Consider the following 20,831-nt stretch of genomic DNA (forward strand, 5'->3'; position numbering starts at 1 on the left):
GCTTTTCCTTCTGGACTTAGCTTTTATTGGCTGCTGCTTACTTACTAGCAGACAGAAAGCTTCACCACGTGGGCTGCTGCAATCATGGTAATGAACACTGCTCAGGAATGGAGCTTTTTCTTTCCCAGTAGTTATTACCCCAACACTGAGAATTTAGCACACTCACTTATTCATTTATAAACAGGATTAAATCCAGAATGAAGCAGGGAGCAGTCTTACCCAGTCTGTGCTTTGCATGATTTTCAAGGTCTGCACAGTTCCAGCTGTGTAAACATGATTGAAGAACTTAGGTATTGTCTAATGGAGGATTGCAGTTTGGGAGAGGCCCATCATGGCTGGGCTGGAGCCAGACATTCTTCCACCCACTCCAATCCACACCCTGTGAGGTTGGCTTGCTCAGCTCCTGGAGTCAAAAGTGAAAATGGGGCAGCTGGTGTTAATTATACTGTCTCATCACTTCTTACCAGTAGGGGATGAGAACTAGGTAACAGTTAGGAAAATCTAAAGCCTATCCTCCAAGGTGCTCCAGTTATGGGGATAGGAAACAAAGGAAAGGCATTGGACAAAATAAGAAAGCCCAAAATATTAAATATGACAATAAAAAGTAAAATATCTATTAAAATTAGAGCTGCATTTATATTTAGTTTGATTCTTTCTGTGATCACTGGAAGCAAGTGCAGAGAAATGCCATGTTTGGAAAGGACCAATTTGTTCTGATGTCTGGACTCGGTTTTGTTATTTACATAATGACTAGCTCAATAATGCTAAAGACTTAATATATAAGCACTATTATTGTGGAAGGAAATGTGGTTTCTCTATCACAAATACAAATATTATGGATCATCCAATTCATAGAGTCTGGGGTCTGTCTAATAGATATTCTGTCCCTCCAAAGAGGCATATGGGCATGCGTATTCCTGAGCTCCAAGGTATGGACTTTCTGATGAAGTAGCAGGTTTCCATGCCTTGGATTCTGCAGGTTATTCTTGGGGAAGGTCAGTTGGCTTTCTAAGGCAGTTGGCTTTCCACTGGGTGTGAATGCCAGGTCATGGTTGTGATCAAGGAAGAAAATAAAATATTACTTTGTAAATGCACTGGGATGCTATTGCATTTAGGGATAACCCAATTGGTTATGTTCACTCCTAATACAACTGGCTATTGAAAAACTATTTTCGGGCGCCTGGGTGGCTCAGTCGTTGAGCGTCTGCCTTCGGCTCGGGTCATGATCCCGGGGTGCTGGGATCGAGTCCCGCATCGGGCTCCCTGCTCAGCGGGAAGCCTGCTTCTCCCTCTCCCACTCCCCCTGCTTGTGTTCCTGCTCTCGCTGTCTCTCTCTCTGTCAAATAAATAATAATTAAAAAAAAAAAAAGAAAAACTATTTTCCTGAGCAAATCATTTTAAAGCAGTGTCTCTGAGACACAATATTCTTTTGCAGAATAGAAAGCCTCGGGTTTGAGAAGAAAAGCCAGTGTGGTAGAGCACTGAGTTTGGATCATATGGGAGGTGTTCAAGAATAGGAAAATTCAATAAATTATCTTTCGGAGCGCCTGGGTGGCTCAGTTGGTTAAGCGGCTGCCTTCGGCTCAGGTCATGATCCCAGGGTCCTGGGATCGAGCCCCACGTCAGGCTCCTTCCTCAGTGGGGAGCCTGTTTCTCCCTCTCCCTCTGCCTGCTGCTCTGCCTACCTGTGTTCCCTTTCTCTGTCTCTGTCAAATAAATAAATAAAATCTTAAAAAAAAATAAATTACCTTTCAATGCAATATTGGGATGTCAGGGAAATAAGAGACTTGCTAGAGAGTTCTAGGCTGTGATGTATATACATACATTCCTTTGTTCACTAGTTGTGGAAACCTGAAGAGGCATAAACAGGCCTCTATACTAGCAGCAGGGCATATGGAAACCCCTACATCTTCCATCATATCTAACCAGGGAGGGGGCGGGCCTGTCAATACTGTCAATGTGGTATACCTGGAACTAGAGACTAGGATGCCTATTAGTGCTATGCTGAATGCTGTAATTGTAACATGTGCAGAGCATCCTAGAACACTTAGATCCTGGATGCTTGTCTGAATCATTAGGCACGAGCACTATGGGTGCCATAATAGCAATGGAATTCCTGCAACTGAAAAGGAAACACATTTGGCTTGTACTTCATCTACAGTCATTTACACTTAAGCTATTGATAGTTGATTGGGATCTGTAGACTGCTGAGCTTGTGCCACGGGACTTCTAAGCATATTTGATGGATGGAACAGACAGGGAGGCTATAGATTTTGGCAAGCTATAGTTTCTATTAGTCAGGATGACTGTATCTGACACTAGAGATTCCAGTTCACCAAGATGAAGCTTACTTCTCTAGGCTTTGGCTGATGGCCCAATGATATTAACATGAAGAACGGGGGAGGACCAGTGTTACATTAGACTATGAATTTCCAATGAGCAAATCGTTGAATAGTTTACTGAATACCCTGTTGATTTTTTGGGCAGACATAAAATTCATGGCAACTTCTTTAGAATTTGAGGGAACTGTAAGATTTTAATTTTTATTTTATAATAATATTAACTATTTACCCTTCTAATAGGGAAATGTGGCCTCTTTATTATAGGGTGTGCAGACTATGTTTGTAGTTATACAGTTAATATTCCTCTCCAAGTTTTTCTTGTAAGGGGTGTTGGTAAAATACCTTGATGAGGACATTCCAGACACAGCTGTTTCTAATATTTGGAGGCCCCCCCCCCCCTCAGAATCATTAGGCTTATTCTGAAGGTTTCTTGGTGAGAAAGAGGAAATGTCCCAGAGAACAGATTTTTTCCATATTGGTGGATTTTCTGTCAGACTTGGCCACTGCTATTGTTTCTGATTGCCTCCCTGTAGCTTCCCTGGAGATGTGAGTTTCTAGGCAGGATTTGATGTGATGAGGAAAGGCTACAAAGCTGAAGGAAGAGAGTCTGAACAGAATGGTAAAACAAGAGGCTATTTTGGGCATGGCAGAAACAAGTTAAATACTATGGAATGGAGAAAAGGGAAATGAGGTGAGAAAAGAGGAATACGAATTAATCATGAGAGCACTTATTATTTATAGGTGGGAATAAAAGGTTCATTGAACTCCAGGGGAACCTTCCTTTATGCAGTGTCTGTGAATATGTTCAAATTTTGTAAAGGCAATTCCATCTTAAATGCACTGGGGGAGCTGACAACCTGCAGTTCGTGGGTTATACTTACACTATCTAGTGCATAATCAATTTACTCTTCCCTTGCCCTGGACAATCTTCAGGGTGTGGTCAGGAGAAAGTAAATAGAACAGATGCAAGATTTCCTCTCCCGAGAGTTCAAAGGCTTCCTTAAACAAAGGCAAGATGTGAGTGTCCCCTTTTACACTCCAAACAATCTTTCTGAGAACTACCTTGGAAATTCTCTGGCTTCCTCACAATTCCTAAGTAATTTCTGAAACATTTAGGTACTCTGATTAGTTTTGCTTTTTGAAATAAAAGTTGGTGTATGTGTGCTTTTTAAAATAAAAGTTGGTTTATGTGTGCTAAAAAAGATCATCTGGACAATCTGTGTCTATTTGGGTGGTGCAGAAGAAAGGCGAGCTCTTTTATCAATCTTTATTCCCTCTGTAAACACAGATGACCACAAGGGAAGGCTGTTATTAATAGTAATGCAGACCAGAAAAAAGGCTATTATTTTCAGTCTGTTGAACAATACAAAAATGCTTCTCAAGCACTGTGTTCAGATGTTTCTTTTTATTAGCCATCACACAAGGAATTAGACTCATTTCAAACAGTTCATTTTCCCACTCTTGTCTCCGTAAAATCATTACTCATGAGTGGTTTCTTTGTTGAAATACTGCAGACCTCCCATATTGGAATGGATAACAGGGTGTTAAACATATAAACTTTTCAGTTTGCATGAACTCTGGAAGAAGTGGGGGGGACACAAAGAGTCCCCAGGAGAATAAAATCATTCATCAATGTCTTTGTTTGTTATTGTCCTATATAAGCATCTTATCCAGGAAGCTATGTCAGCATTGCAATTCTGTGTTGTGTGTGTGTGTGTGTGTGTGTATGTGTGTGTGTGTGATTAATAACATGAGAGTGCTCTTTGAATGCCAGCAGGCGGTTTAAAAATATAATTCTGCATCTGCCCCGCTCTTTCCTCCTTTCCAATCTTTTTCTACCCCCTGCCTCCAATCCAAGGCCATTAGGATTGAGAAAGGAGTTGTGCCATGTCTTAATATATGAGCAGATGATGATCCTTAGCTCTTCAGCTAGGCGCCGTTTGCATTTTGCCAAAGCCGATGATTTTATCTGCAGTTTTAATAACAAGCCAGATTATTTTCTGTTCACTAACCGGTAGAAGCAAATAAAAAAAGATTGCAAAGTGGAATTAAGGGGATAAGAAAGCTCTAGGGCCAAAGAAGTCTTTTTCTTTAATTAATAATTTCAGTTTACTCTTGGAATATTTCTCTGCGAGAATCCAACATCTTATATTAAACAAGTCTGCACCCTCCCTCTCTGTAACTGCCCGATTGGAATCTCAGAGAATAGAAATCATGCAGGCTTGAATCAAGCTTTAAATTCTCTACTCGCAGTGCTGTCTTGTTTTCTGAACATAGAATTAGACTCCTCAGGGCTTCTCTAGCCACAGCATGGCATTCCTTCATTAGGTACATGTTTTGCACACCCAGTCATGAAAGATTGGCATTTTAACCAACAAGGGGCAAATGCAATAAAATGGAGTTCAGGAGTTGTAATGTTTTGGAAAAACAGATTATTCTAAGGCTGCAAAGATACATGATCTGTACTAACTGGACAGAGCATTTAAATTTTACCAGACTAGTTTTAATAATCTTTTGCTTTGTTCAATGGATTTTTTTTGCAGCTTTATTGAGATATAATCGACGTATAATGCTCCATTATTTTAACCTGTGAATGGAAGTGAGTATTAAGGATGATGAGGACTGGTGGTGGTGTGTGCACATGCATGTGTGTCTGTCATCCATATTTGTGGCTATAATCTAGGCTCACTATGTGTCAGGACTTACATAGATTTTACTAGACCTGTATCAGAGTGTCTTAACCCCAGTCATCTCAACCAAAAAGCCTTCTGCTACTCTTATAATTCAGAGTTCGAGCCAACTCAGAAGAAGCCTGCAGAGCTGTGGCCTGAAGAGATTCCAAGAGTTCTTTGATGCTGCAGATGGAGCATCCATTTTTTCTTTCAAAGAAGAGTTGGACAAGCTAAGGGCCAGAGGGTCAAACAGTAACTGCCTTGTGCTAAAGGTGTAAAGGACTTTTTCTTCCTAATAAGAGCAGCAGGACAAGCATAGGATACCTTCAAATGATCAAGCTTCCTCAAAGAATAAATTAATTGGTCTCACTTCTGAATTTGTCTAATTGCTTTTGAGGCAACACCCTGAAAAATGGAACTTGCTTTCTCCTACTAGTATGATTAAGTGGACACCTGGAAAAAGAATAATTATGGGTATTTCTGAGGTAAAGAGCAAAATAATAAAACTGAGCATTGTCCATGAAAGATGGATAATGACAAGTAAACATAGAAGGTGGTGTTTGATCCCTTCAATTTTGGTATTCATTATTCATAGTTATTATTCATAAATTCCAGCACAAATGTTAGGCCTGCACCCCAGTGACACATTTGCATTTTATTTTAAGTTGATTTCTACCTGATTTTGCAAACAAGGATTTAATGGTTTTACTTGTCTCTCACTCTCCCTCTGTTGCTATAGCCTGTCTTTCTCATATACTGACTTCTCTCCCTTTCACACTCTTTATCTCCATCATCTGTCTCATTCCCTTATCCAAGATTCATTCATTCCTTTCCTCCCTCCTTCCCTTCCTCTCTCCCTCTAATGTTCTAGGAGAAAAGATTTCTAACACGTAAAAGTGATATTTGAATAGATTCCCCCTAGGCAATCAATTTACTTTTAATTTGTCTGGAACTAAGCTTTTCTTTGTTGCAATGAGGAAGGATTGAAACTGCTGTAAAATTTATTAGCTTCCAGGAGGATATTTGAAATAAATTTTTTTTAATGATTGTGCTGTTTGCTGTACCCAGAAGCGGTGTCATAGCAATTACAGTATTCCAGATGGTTGCTGAAGTTACGCTGAAACATTAGGATAATACTAGACTTTTCTAGGAGGCTTTTGTTGGTAACGAATAGTCCAACCTAGGTAGTTAATAGATATTAATCTTTCTGACACTCCTGTGTGCCTCCAGTGACTATTTCTAGTGACTCCTACCTAGCTGATGTCATGACATACACTATCCTTTTATATCATTACAAGGGGCAGTGATTGGTTTACTGAGCACTTTATTTTTCAAATGCGAAAGAAGTGATTGGAGAAGTACTAATGTTGCTTCTTAGCTTCCCCACCCAGTAACAAGAACATTTTGGCAGTCAAGAATCTTCAAAGAATTTAGAAATTACTGTTGCAATATTTTTTGACTTATGTACAGTATTGCCTGTTTTACAAAACCGAATGTCCTGGGACTTGACTGAAGGAAGTGTCAGTTCCTGTTAAGAGGAACACCAGCCTTTTTCCCCCTCCAACATTTAATTTTCATTAAAAAAGGGAAGATTTTTTTTCTCCTGGCTAACATATCCTGTCCCTCTTGCCTTCTGTACCAGTCTTATTTGTGCCATCCTCACGACGTATTCCATCTAATCCCCTGAAGCTCATGACCAACATAAAAGTGGCTTTTTTCTCAAGCTAATGATGTGTTAGCAATTTCCTTATTTTCCAGGAAAGAGTAAAACCAAGTTGGCAATGACTTTTAATTCAGCACCACTTGTAAGGATCATCTGAAGGCTCTGTCTTGCCAGCAGCATAACTACCTGTAGAATGTGTGAAATGGTCTGACTGTTTTTAATCTACACAAAATCAAACAACTGGTTTGAACTCTTCACAGAAGTGACTAGGTGTTGTAGGTTGTAGGTGTCTAACAGATATAGGCAAAGGGACTTAATTCTGTGGACATTTTAGAATGAAACCTTAGAAAATGGTTCCACCTTGCTCAGAGTTTCAGTATTTCAGTGTTCCTCCTTTGGGGCACTAGTTCAATGGCCTGCTTTGACACCTCATATTTGACTTGTAGAGATGCCTTTTCGTATAGTTTCTCAGCACCCAGATGAAGTCCAGCACTTTGTCAGGTAATTTTCTTTACCATAGAAGCCAAAATACAAAGATTCCAGTTTAGTCAATTTCTGCTTATCTCGGTCACCGTGAGCACCTCTTATTTCTTAGTCTCAATTTTCCAGGCAGCCTTCTGCTTCATTTCCTTGCTCCCCATGCATCAGCACAAATGATTTATACTTATATACATCTTGAAATCTCTTCTTTATGGGTTGAATTGAATTGAGCTGTAGTACAAAAATGAAAACTCCAGGAACTATTGTGATTGCCCAAATTACAACTTAGATTATATGACTGTACATGCCACACCATCATCTATCATAAATATTCAATTCTCAAGCACTGCTACTTCAATATGTTTTAACTTTGTCTCTTTGACCAGCTCAGAACTGAAGATTCCATTGAAGATAATTCAATCGCTTTGAATTCTGAAAGGGGCATCTTTTTAATCTATTTTCATGTTGTACCGGGAAGTAAGTGAATTAATTTCAGGTGCATAGACTGTGAATGAGGAGAGAGGCTTATGTGCCATTTGGCATCACGAGGCCAAGTGTTGGGTGGCACTTGCTAATTGATGCTGATCTAATGGTCTAGGACAAGATTGGGGTCCATCAGTTTTTTTCGGCCATCCCCTCCACCCCAAGCTAAAACTCAACTTCACAGATTCCTGCTGTTTAACTAGTTAGCCATCCTGAAAATGCCAAACTCTGCTAATCAGGACTGCCTTTTTTCTTTGCCTATCTGCTGTTTTTTTGGCAACATCTCTTTGTCAGTCTCAGGAACTTTGTTCCTACACCCTATCCCCCACTGTGCCCTTCCTAGGTATCTCTACCTCTAGACATTTGTATCCTTTCTTCCCCCACAAAAACTCTCCTATCCTGGGTCCCCTTCACCCATGGTTTTGCTATATGACCAAAGAAAATCTGATGATCTCAATTTGGTAGTGGATTCTCTTATTTTAACAGGGACCTTTAATGCTTATACCCAGCTGAATGAAAAATATGGGAATTTCTCTCTCTGTTACAAGGGCTGGTTTTTGGATAGCTCTTCTTTGGCATCTATCAAATAATACCATGTAGGTGTTTTGAATATCAATCACAGTTCTGGCATCTTATCCCTTCTGCCTGCTGTCTGTCAGACCATAGTGCTGTGGGAAGGGCTGCTAACAAGTCGGATCCTAGGGAACAGGAGGAAAAGGAAGCATTAGGGAGGAACCGAAATGGCAGAAAATTCTGAAAGAAAAAGAAGAAGGGAGTGAGAAAGAGACAAGTCATTGTAGTGTAATTTGTGATTTACTTCTTATTACACAGGAGTGGCTGCAGGATAGCTTGGTGGCATTGGTTCATGAATCTCTAGGAATATCTCAGCCTTCACTGATGTGCCCTTGAATATTTTAGAGATGGAACTCTAACTTTTCTTGCCAAAACTTTGGGTCCTTTAGGAAGTGAGTGTAAACTCCTTTCAGAATGACAACCTGGGAGGGTTCTGGGAAGTTGTAATTTTGCGAAGTCCTAAGCCTTTATTGAATTTTTGCTAGTTGCTCTAAACACCCAAAAGAAGCCCAGTCCTTAAGATGTCAATTGGATCAAAACCAAGACAGAATGTTTAAAGCTTGGATAGTGTTTCCAGCTCCCCTCCCTCCCTCCCTCCTTCCTTCCTTCCTTCCTCCTTCCCTCTCTTCCTTCATTCCTTCCTCCCTATCCTCCCACTCCTTCCTCTCTTTTTCACTGAACCCATTGCTACTCTGCTTGTCCTGTTAAGTTACAGATGTTCTTTCTCTTGATGTTGCAGGCCTTAAAATGCTTTTAAGAACTCTTTCCAGGATAATTATTTCCTTTGGTAATTCCCTGGCGTATTTGGAGCATTAATTTTGCCATCCATATTTTATTTAGTTTTGCCAGAAAGAGTCAGCATCTGCAGTTGGGCTAAAAGGCTCACTATAGGTCCCATTTTTGGCTTATATTTTATAGGAATTAACAGCAGTTGTGTTTAATGCCAAGAAACAATGCTTGATATTTGAATAGCACATTCATTTCATAAAATAGATGCTTCTGCATCTAACAGGCCCTGTTAACTATTGTTAGAATTGAAAACTCCAAGGCACATAACAAATATATTTCCAACTGGACATCAAACCATGATACATTTTTTTTAAGACCTGCAACTAGTGTTTAGGAAACCACTGAGAGGCTAAGATGACACTTGACTTTAATGTTTCTTAAATGCTACATTTACTTTATTGTTTCTGACACAGGTACCTAGTGTTTCATGGTGTTTCTACTAAATAGAATAGTAATTTCCACTTTTAGGAGTTGTATCAGTAGCACAATATCTGGTGTGTTGACCAAAGTTCTTTGTTTTATTGCTATCACTCATATACCTTTTTTTATCCAATTAAATTAAACTGTTACTGAGTACCTGCTCTATGCTGGACACGTTGCTAGCTTCTGTGGGTATGGGAGGGAACAAAATAGATATAATCTTTGTTCATTTTGAGTTTATAAGCTAACATTGAATATAGATATTAGACAACTATAATGAGTGTTATAAAAGGGGGTGGTGGTCTATCTAAGGGATCAGGGAAGGATTCCCTGAGAAAGTTAAATTTAAGTTGAGGCTTCAGGGATAATGTATCAATTATAAATAGTGTTCAGCGGCTGGTAATAAAGACCCTCCTCTCCCACTAAAGAAAATGAATCAGTGGCCTAACCAAGAGGGAGACTTATTTTTCCTCTTATATGAAAGAAGTTCAGGTCTAGTGAGGTAGGTCTACAATATCTTTGATATCCCAGAGCTCTTCTATCTTTCTGTTCTCCTATCCATAGGCACGTGGCTTCCATCCTCAGAGTTGCTTCATGGTGGTAAGATAGATACTGTAGATCCAGCCATTATGTCTCCATTCCAGATAGGACAAAGCAGGAAGGAATAAGGACAAAAGGGTCTCCCAGCTACATCACCTCCCTCCTCCTTTTAAGGAGTTTTCTTGACATCCTACCTTCATAACATTGATCCATCTTCGTTACATGGCCACGCCTATCAACAAGGGAGGCCAGGAAATGCAGGTTTTTGGCTGGCACCTTGCCAATCCTAACAAAAGAGTGGTTCTATTCCTAAATATTAAATATAGATATGGATATTTGGGTTCAGTTCATTATGTGTGCTTCAGATGAGTAAGAGGTAGGTCAAGAGGGGATATTTCCTAGCAGTTATGTTTTCTTGATTAGGTGCACATGACAAATTGTAACAGCACTTAACCTGTTCCTAATTGGTGCTACCATCCCTTCCATTATAACTTACAAAAATTGGTCCTGCTTTTGTTGTAGATTATTTTGTTCAGGGGGTTGATGCAGATTAAGCTAGGTGGATGCATATGAGTACAATCCAGGAAGCTTTCCTGATTTACACATCACTTGCTTGTAGGTTATGTTACTGCTGCTACGTAGAAGTAACTAACTACTTGAGCTCTTAGGAACTGGAACTCACTTTAACTTTCTCTTTCTGCCTCATTGACTGCAGATCACTTCTGAGGAGGTAACACATTGCTCTTGTTAACTGTTACCTTGAATTTTTTTAGTGTTAGAGTTTTGTCTCTGACCATTGGGATCTTTGAGTTAAATACATCCAAACTCTTAATCACAATAAAGAGCTGCAGCATTGTTGAACACATCCATTGTGGCTGGACATCTATACAAACCCAACAGAGCCTCTCAGCTCTTCTATTCCACCAGGACTTTGAAAGTTTTAGCTAAGCCTGAGATGGTGTTTTCATCACTTTTTTTTTTTTTTTTTTACTTTGGTTGGGACCATGTGTAGGCTCTTTCTGGTGTGGAAGCACATTGTTTGCCTGCATCTGAAGAGACAGTGGTTTTATGAGGAGGGTAGCAATTGCTGCAAAAAGTTTGGCTAATATTTGCCCAAAATAACATATTCTCTTCTTTTTCTATTTGAATTACTTCCTTATCCATCATGTCTTAATTCATTACTGTCTCTTCTTAGGCCTTTTATTTAACATATAATATTTTTTTTTTGCCAGAAGTTTTAGGTTTCTCTCACCAGGGTCCCTAAGTACAGATTGTGATCAAACAAGTACATATTACCACCTAGATTGAGGAAGCTTTATTTTGTCTCTGTATTTTGAATTTTTTGTCTAAACCTGATCTAAGGAGTGGCTTTGAGATTTGTGTGTCCCTCTTCCAAACTTACGCATTTTATTTATTTTTGCAAATCTTAGGAACAAGTTCAGGATCAGGGAAGACCAATTTGCAAATTCATTATTCACCCCTAATTATGTGTACATTTGAATTAAAGACACCTGCCTTCGTTTATCTGTACCTGGCAATGTGTTTGAATTTCCACAACTATGTGTGGATTTTAGAGGTTCACATTTTGCTTTACGTAGGCTCAGGTCAAGATGTAACAAGGTATAGAGTCATAAGTAGGCACAAAAGAGGAATCTTAGCAGGGAATCAATGAGTTGTTAGGTGACCTCTGTTTCAGCTGGAACCAGTATCTTGATAGTTAATTTTTTTTTGACAGCTAATTTTTATGGTTCCTCTCTACTCTCATACCTCCATCCCTAGCCACAATACTACATGATGGCAGGCACATAATCTCTACCAGTCCTGTGCAATTCCAGAAGTAGTTTCTTTGCTTTTTCACATCTGGTCTGTCTTCATTGCTATTCTTAAGGGGATTTGTATTGTGACTTTCTCACTTTTAATATGCAGTTTCCTTACTAAACTGAAGTTTTGGTTTTTGAAAAAGTAATTTATCTGCAGTACATTTATGAATGTAGTTTACCTTTGGCTGGGAAGACATTCTTCCTGCCTATCTATATTCAGCGTGTTTTCTTTCATATTTCATATGGCTATAAACGCTAAAGCTAGGTTAGATTTTTGTTTAAATTCAATTAGCCAACATATAGTACATCATTAGTTTCAGATGTAGTATTCAATGATTTATCAGTTGCATATTCATCACATTGAATTGACACAAATGTCATCGAGTGTTGTTTGATACTAAAAATGATAAGCAGCAAGTTACTGCCCTTAGTAAGGATTTAAGGAAATAAAGATATCAGATCTAAGCCATGGGTGAAACATTGTGAGTAAATGAGTCTCTTAGATTCAAGTCTTTGTTTGCATTGAGGTAAGAGCAGTGAACATATAAGTTCACATAATTAATTCAAAAAATTACCTATTATTTTTTATCTCATATAGGGCTGAAGTAGGCTTAGCGAGATTGGTGGGTAGCTTATGATCACATTCCTGGGGATGCTGAGTGAGTTTACCTTTTCCTCTTCCCAGAGGGTGATTTATCCACTTAGGCAGTGGGTAAGTTGAAAGCAAGTATTGTCTTTGCACAGAAGCTTCTGAGAAGACTGAGTTCCCTGCTCTGGTCTTCCTAGATTCATAAGATCTTACAGGTGTCTATCTCTGGGGTCTCTGCTCTCCTTCTGTGTGTGGTGGGGATCCAGGTCTTCCCATGCTATTCATTTGAAGCAGTCTAATATGGGCAGGAGCACTGTACTTGCATTCCGTATAACACATGGATGGCATTCTCCTACTGAATAGTGGAAGGCAGCTACTTGATACTAAAAACTTAAGTGAGAGCTGTATGTTGAGCTCATTGGGATGATTCTGCTAGATTATAATTCACCACTGTTCTACTTCAGGTGTGTGAACAAGTGGCCTATAATATCAGTCTGAAGGTCAGCTAGGGTTTCCTCTTAATAGCTGATCATATGTCCATGGTTCCAGGGTTTAAAGACTAAGTCCTTCATGCCTTTGTGCTATAAATTAGTAACAAAAACGACAGGGATTTCATAACCTTCTGAACTTTTTTTTTCTTTTCGCTGACTTCCAGGGGACTCTTACTCAGATTTGTAGAAATAGAAGTTAATTATTAAACTATTCCCCAACTTGCACCTCCTTAATCTTCACCTCAAAACAAATACACTAATTCTTTAGAGCTATTACTTGGAAAGTTATGATATGGGCTTCAGAGGAGATGGAGAAGAAAAAAAAAAAACATCTTTTTGGGAAACTCTGAACATGTGAATTCTGTCCTGCTGGAGGGATCTTGGGGGCTTCCTGGGAAAACACTGGATTTAGATGAAACTGATTGTGGGTGGATCATCTGTACACTCTTCCACTGATGTTTGAGCCTATACAAAGTAAATGTTTCCCAAGTATGTTCCAGCATGTTTTCCTTACTTTCATACTTTCTGTCTCCCAGAAACATATACATTTTGAATGATGATAGGCTATCAGATGGCAGCACTGAGAGTTTGCAGGGAAGAGGCAGAGAAAAGGCTTTGACAACTCTGTATTTTGTAGAGGTGGTCCTGCAACCCTCATGTGGAACCATGATGGAGTTTGCAGAAGCGTTGCCCTATCTATGTGAAAGGCACTTATCTTATTGGTGATAATGCTCATTTGTTATTTGGCTTCATAGAGGCAAAATTCTGAGTGTTTTATTCTCCACCACTGAAAGGGAGCATAAAATGACCATCTTAAAGATAAATTGGCAAATTGTGTCCCAGTACACTGAAAGGGTCTTAACTTTGATTGGCTTTTCAGTAGTTTAAACTAGGTCAAAGGCCATTCCCAGAATTGGGTTGAAATCTGGACTCAGCCTGGATTAGGCCTTGACATTTAGCTGCTTCCAATGCCTTTTCTCCATATGATGAGGTATACATCCAGCTCAACCATTATTTCTTGAGCCTCCCCTTGTATGTGCTCCTTTACCAAAATAACCTTTGATAGACGAGGCAGAACATTGCCCCTCTGCTATGCCATTTACTATTTAAAAACAAGAAGCAAACAAAGAAATACAAGTGTATAAGGAAGGTGTGTTATCTATAGACTATATCAGGCAAGACCCTGAATTTCAAACTTCTTCCCCCAGCAAAAAAGCAATCACAGAATATATTTTCAACTTTTTTTGGCATGCTTTTTTTTCTGTCTTTGCAGTCTCTCCTTGTCTCCCCACCTCCTCCGATCTCGCCCCAGGGTTTTCTGTAAATGTTAAACTGCTCGTATTTTGATGCACTATATAATGTGATGAAAATTTTGATTAGGTCATCCTCATACAAGAATGTAATGTAAATAAAAATGGATCTGGGAAAGTAGGGCTATAAACCAGACGTTGAGATGAACAATTTTCCAATGGAAAGCAGAAATTAACCCTGGGTCCATGCTTTGATGAAACCCATGTAGAAAGCCTCTCTGAGAGTCAAATTAAAGCCTTAACTCTAAAAGAACCTGATTTGAGAAGAGAAAAAAATGCCTCACCAATAATTACGAATTCTAACTGCTGAGATCTATGATAGGGTTAATGTAATCCATGAAAGATTTCTTTAAGAAATATGACCCTAATAAAACTGCAGATAAGGAAAATAAGGAGGGATGGCTAGTTGAGTATAATTAAATGATGCACAGCCTATGAGTGATGTGTGCATAGGGTCAACTAAAGCTTATGGGTCAGATGGAAGGAAAAGATCTCAGTATATTCCTTCTAATGGGAAATCAAGTCATATAAATAACTTAGTGAGAAGATTGGCTGGTGGAACTGATGGTCAAAAAGAAGTGAAGTGATTGGGTTTTCAAAGAGAGCATGATACCAATCTAAAATTAAGCATGGCATATCATTGACAAGTAGGGTGGAAACAGGGCTGGCAGTGCTGTTGCTCAAAAATATGGCCAAGACTTCTCAGATATACTGACTGTTGGATTCCCTGCTCTGCCTTCACTCCCTCTTCTGCTGGAACCAGTTTCAAATGCAGTTGATTTTTAGCAGGAGGTGTTGATAAAAACGCTGACTCTCAGCGCCTTGACACTCAGGATAAATTTTTTAAAAATACATTTTTTCATCATAACGTGTTTCCCTTTAGGTTTTTAGTTTTGTCAGCAGTGGGAACAACAACAAAAATCACAATAAAAAAAAGAGGAGTATACAGGGGGAGATCTACACAGCCTTTTAAAAATCCAATTCTTTACACTTGTCCCAAAAGGCAATAAAGGACTATCTAAAAATGCCATTTCCCAAAAGGGCCTGTGGGTACCTAAGAAACCAGAACACTGGTGAGTAACAATGATTCCTGGGAAAAGCTGATGTAATCGACATTTTATTTTCTCCAAACAGATCAGAATGAAGGATTTCATTGCAGGGAAGAATGTCGGATTCTTGGCCACTCTGACAGGTGCTGGATGCCCCGGAACCCCATGCCCACCCGCTCCAAGTCCCCTGAGCACGTGAGGAACGTCATCGCGCTGTCCATTGAAGCTACTGCTGCTGATGTTGAGGCTTATGACGACTGCGGCCCCACCAAGCGGACTTTTGCAACCTTTGGAAAAGATGTCAGTGACCACCCGGCTGAGGAGAGGCCCACCTTGAAAGGCAGGAGAACTGTCAATGTGACCATCTGCAGCCCCAAGGTCAACGGCGCTATCCGGGAGGCGGGCAATGGCTGTGAGGCGATTAGCCCTGTCACCTCCCCCCTGCACCTCAAGAGCCCTCTGCCCACCAAGCCCTCCGTGTCTTACACAATTGCCCTGGCGCCCCCGGCCCGTGATCTGGAGCAGTATATCCACAGTGGCCCATCTCGTCCCTCTGAAGCTGAGCCCCGTGGAGCTGACAGCGAGAAAGTCATGCATGAGGTCAACCCCACTCTGAAGGAGGGTCATGACAAAGAGTCTCCTGGTGTGAAGCGTCTGAAGGATATCGTTCTCTAAAGCAGTCTCGGGGAAGAAGAGAGAGAAACCATGCTGGTTTTCGAGGAAGCAGGAGCTGATTGTTTTAATTGCTCACCAATGGTTGGTTCTTGAGTGGCTGTTATTTCAGAGCTTTCCCTAAATGTGTTGTTTATAAGTGACTATCATTCTGTGACAATCCCTCTCGTTTCAACAGGCAGCAGGGGTGTTCAGGTGGAGCAAATTAGCTTTGGCTTGAGTTGTTCATGGCGCCTTGATGTTGGGGAAACAGAGACAAATTCAGTTGTGAAAAGTATTATGTATTAAGTGTTTGAATTTATATATTTTTCTATGTCAAAATTATAATATAAATTACCATTGTTTGTGGAGGATTACATTAAAAAAACAAAAAAAAGGAGAAAGCTCTGGACACCTTTAATAAGCTCGCCACTGTTTTGTAGTGTAGACAAGTTAATGGTCATTTATTGTGTACTATTCATTGATTCAGTGATGTGAAATTGAGCCCCCAAAAGGTTGTTTCTGAAGCTTGAGTACTTTCCAATGCCGCTACTTTGCTGTGGACACCCCTGCTTTAAGAACCCTTTTGCTAGCTGTGCTATTGTTGTATTTGATATTGCAAATTGCTATGTGTGTGGTGACGGCAAAAGGCTTTTTTAGAAGTTGGTGTTTTTTTTTTTCTTAATAAAACTATAGACAAAAACAAAGTGCAAAAAACCGAGATGGCAAGTGAATGAGCAACACCACACATATAGATTGAATACTTGGAGGATACTCACTCATGGTGGATACCCATGTAGTGATTACTCACCACCTTGCAGAGTATTTCTCCTGCCTTTCAGTCTTCTGCCCAGATCAGTGATAGATCATCACAGAAAGTCATTTTTGGATATTCTGCTATCTAATTTGCAGTTGTCAGAACTACTGTGCTGAAAGTTTTATGGCATCAATTTTTAAAATTTTCAGGCCCTGAATGGGAAAGTTGCTCCTGAAGTTATCAGTTTCCAGGCTTAGAAATTCCGTTTCTAATCGTCTAAAATTCAAAAAGACTGAATCTATTTTGAGATCTAAATTAGCATCTTTTCTGACACACCCTTCCTGATTCAGTGTTTCCCAATCACGATTAGAATTAGACTGGAAAGCATGTCGGGGGCTGGAATTGAGAACTCCATGTTGCTCTGTATTGTAGGATTATAAATAGGAATAGAGTAAGCAGTACAAAGTGTACATTTAGGAAAAGACAGGTAACCAGTAACAGCATCACTAATCCAATTACTGTGCCTTCTAAATGGAGACACTTGGACACTTGAACTCGTCTTTTTATGACTAATACTTTTTTAAATTAAAAATGTGAACAGGAAACTATTAAAATAAAAATCCTTTAGATTTAGCTAACTCTTTGCTGTAGGCTAGGAATACACCTTTTATTATTAACAAGTTTGTTATGCACATTCTTTTTGTTTGTTTCTCCAACTCCATTTAGTGTCTATTAATATTTAGTAGCCAACATAGTATTCTCGCACCTTTAAAACTAAACAGATAAGTCACCTTTGCTCTGCCTTGGTCTTTAAAAAGTTGTTTCTAGAGAAACAAGTTTTGTGGTTCTGTTCTCATTTGTTTCATTTTTTGAAATTCAAGAGTACCCAGAAAAAAGGCTTAGAGGTTAGAGCACCAAAATGCAAAAGAGGATTTATTTTCTTAAGTTTAGATAAGCGAGCTCTTTTAAATGTTTTATTTTTGTCTGAGTTCCTGGCTTTATACATTACTAGGAATATTTTCCTTTATGGGAGGGAGGGCTTTGAGGGAGGGTGGTAGGTAAGGCAGTAGGGATGGGGTTCGGTAGGGGAGAATATTTCTGAAAAAGAACCTATAATGAAGCTATAAATTCATCCTTATTTCTTATTCAGTGCTGAATACTACCTCATACAAAATATTGGTGTGGCTGCAAATTTCCCTCTAAAACTGATATAAGTAGAGATCAATTACCATAACATCTTCATTTCGGCTCATTTCATTACCTCTCACACTCTTTCCCCACTCTGATTCATTTCATTTTAGCAGATTTCGAATTAGGTACTTACTTGTGTTTTCAAGTGACTATTTGATTAACACATTAAAAATTATGTTTTTCCTTTAAGTTATGATGGCTGCCTGTAGAATTTCAACTGTTCTTCGCCTGATCCATCCTGATATTATGTTATTAGCTACCACATCAAGGTCACTTTCGAGTCAGATTTGACAGTTTTTGTACAGGTGTATTTCCTACTATGCTCAGTGGGAATGAGGGAGCTGAGAGGATTGTGGCAAGTGGGAATATTAAATATTATATGGCTCTTGAGCCAGAGAGGGCACTGGCTGCCATGTCTCTTACCAGCCAGGTTTAAAATGGTTAGAGTAGCAGTGGCATCGATTTTGCTTTTTTTCCCCCCCATTTTTTTCAGAATTCAGTTTCAAGCTACAGTCCAATCCCTTTTCCTTATCAAAATACTTTTTTTTTTCTCAGTGGGAAGTCAGAGATTTTTTGCCTCCCAAACCCTTTTGAGCATGTTCAGAGAATTCCCGTCCTTAAGAAAGTATCTTTTTTTTTCTTCTACAACTGTCTGATGTATACGTACTCCCAGAAGCACAAGTGCATCCTAGGAGGGCTTTGTAAGCTCGTTTTATAGATAGGCTATGCCTGCAAGCAGGAATTTTGTGCAAGGATCCTAGATTTCCCTTTGGCTCATGTTTTTCCCTTCTTCCTTTCAATATGTCTGAGGCAAAGCCACATAAGGCCAGAGGGCCAAATATTCTTCCTTTTCCCTCTCTAAACATGTTACACATTTAAAACATAAGGGAGCAGTTTCAGTTCCTAAATTCTAGGAAGTTCTATGCCATCTATCCTGATGTCCCTTTTGGGAAGGAGCTGGTGTTGAGGCATGACTTGCTTTTCTTAGAGCTGCGTTGGGCACATCCCTGGGCAGGTAAACTTCTTCATGCAATATAAAGGCTTTCGTCTGCATTGATTGTTTTCCCCCAAATATGGGAATATGCTCTATACAAGGAATAGGAAGAAGAAGAGAGCCATGCTATGTGCAGTCTCTTTTTTCTTTTCTCTATACTGACTGATCTTTGAACCTGTTCAGAATGAAACTTACCATCTCTTTGATCCTCTTAAAGCCAGTAGAGTAAATTATGATCCACCTTATTGCCCAAATAGGTAATGGGCCAAGGGATGCTGCAGTTCCTGAAGGGCAGTTGTTCTCAAAGTGTAGTCTTTGAACCAGCAGCAACCACATCACTTGGGAACCTCTCAGAAATGGTAATCCTCTGTTCTCACCCGGACCAACTGAAGCAGAAACTCTGGCAGTGAGGCCTAGTAATTCATATGGATCAAATGCCCACTAAATGTTGAGGGCTCGTTAAAGCACAAGTTGATGGACCCCACACTTAGAGTTTCAGCAGGTCTGGGGCAGGTCCTGAGTCTTCGCCTAGTTAAAAATTCCGAGGTGATGCTGATGCTGCTGGTCCAGGGACCACACTTTGAGTATCACTGCTCCAGAGTAAACCTGCCTCGTAGAGCTAATTGCACGTAAGGTGCCCATTTAAACTAATCTGTTGACATGGTTACCCACTGACCATGAATTAAAAAGGTTAAAGGGAATACAACGTAGAACTCTGAAAATTAGCAACACCCAGAGTATCATCCCGATTGTGTTCCTTCAGCATACAACTGATCGTATGATGGGAATTCAGTTGAACTTTTCACATTGCTCTATCATATCATTAACAAGCAAAAGAAAAGTGGTCCACTTGAAGCAGCAAGGACAAAGGGCAGTTTGGGGAGAGGCAGGGTGTAGGGGATAGCTCAATTGGGCATCCAGGGTGGGAAAAGGATTATTATTGTACATAATAGGAGTTCTGGTTGGAATTCCAGTTCACTCCATGGGGATCATTTTGATGTTGAATGTTCCCTAAAGCATCCTGACAAGTCTGGTCCACTTGGCTTTTTACCCAGGGTAATAAGACCCTAACTGACTTTGAAAACCTGGCATACATGAGCTTAAGAAGTCCATTGTATACAGTCCTAGTGTTTGCCTTCTCAGTAAAATTACATTTAAGGATGTCATTTCATGAGTCAAATTGTATCTGCTGACACTGAAGTGTATTGAGATGTTGTTCTTTAGTTTAAGTATGTAACAAAGTAATATTCAAAGGGGATGTGTGGGGGTGGGGCTGGGACCGGGTGGCTTTATATTGATAATGAACTATTCCAGAGCAAAACACATTGTCCTAATGAAGTTGTTGCAGCTCTCTTTGTTTTCTTGTGAGGCTGGAATTGGCCTGTGGGTCACTTGTTGTGCAAAAGTGAATTAATTTCAAATAGAACTCATATTGCTTTTGTAAAACAAAGAAAATCAACCACCTTGTCTGAAACGTATATTGCAAGGCGCTCTTGGTAAAGAATAAGCCACGAAAACCTGATCTTGATTGGAAAGCACTGTAGGTCATTAGGGAAAAACTAATGAGGCTGATTGTTGCTCCAGCTGTGTTGGCAGTCAAAGATGACCTTGTTACTAACTGAAAGTTGCTGTCAACTTTAGCAAACAAAACAGCTAACACCATTGCAGCACTGGTTAAGTCGGTTTTTACGGGCACTAGCTGGCGTTCAGCTGAGGAAGGCTAGGACACAGACTTTAATGACCAAGAGCCAGACTAGCTCAAGCTAGAAATTCAGCAACAAATACCTCCTTGTGCTATTTGAATGCTAAGGTATTAGTTGCAAAAGGCTTACGCCTTCTCTCCTCTAGTGAGGGGAATGAGCCTGATGACACTATTACTGTTTACCTGTCAAACCAGGGTGGAAATTTAGAGGGATGCAAGTACAGTATGTCTCATTAAGCAGTCTCTGTTGCTGATTATATGAAGATGACATTGTTGTATATGCTGATCTGTATGTTATGTACATTTTCACAGTGA

General features: G+C 39.7%; 1 protein-coding gene across 3 annotated transcripts in view; it reads left to right on the forward strand.

The window, feature by feature from the left end:
• The window catches only part of PCDH19 (protocadherin 19), a 120,563-nt gene extending 103,755 nt beyond the window's left edge, over positions 1-16,808 (forward strand). For 2 of the 3 annotated variants that reach the window (XM_021694511.1, XM_021694662.1), the window contains one exon: positions 15,307-15,896. In XM_021694511.1, the coding sequence (XP_021550186.1) occupies positions 15,307-15,896 (590 nt within the window). Of the gene's footprint in view, positions 1-15,306 lie in introns of all 3 variants that reach the window. The other variant, XM_021694581.1, reaches the window with a different exon arrangement.
• Positions 16,809-20,831: the final 4,023 nt, after the last annotated feature.

The sequence above is a fragment of the Neomonachus schauinslandi genome, chromosome X, assembly GCF_002201575.2.
Source record: "Neomonachus schauinslandi chromosome X, ASM220157v2, whole genome shotgun sequence".
Taxonomy (NCBI): Eukaryota; Metazoa; Chordata; class Mammalia; order Carnivora; family Phocidae; genus Neomonachus; species Neomonachus schauinslandi.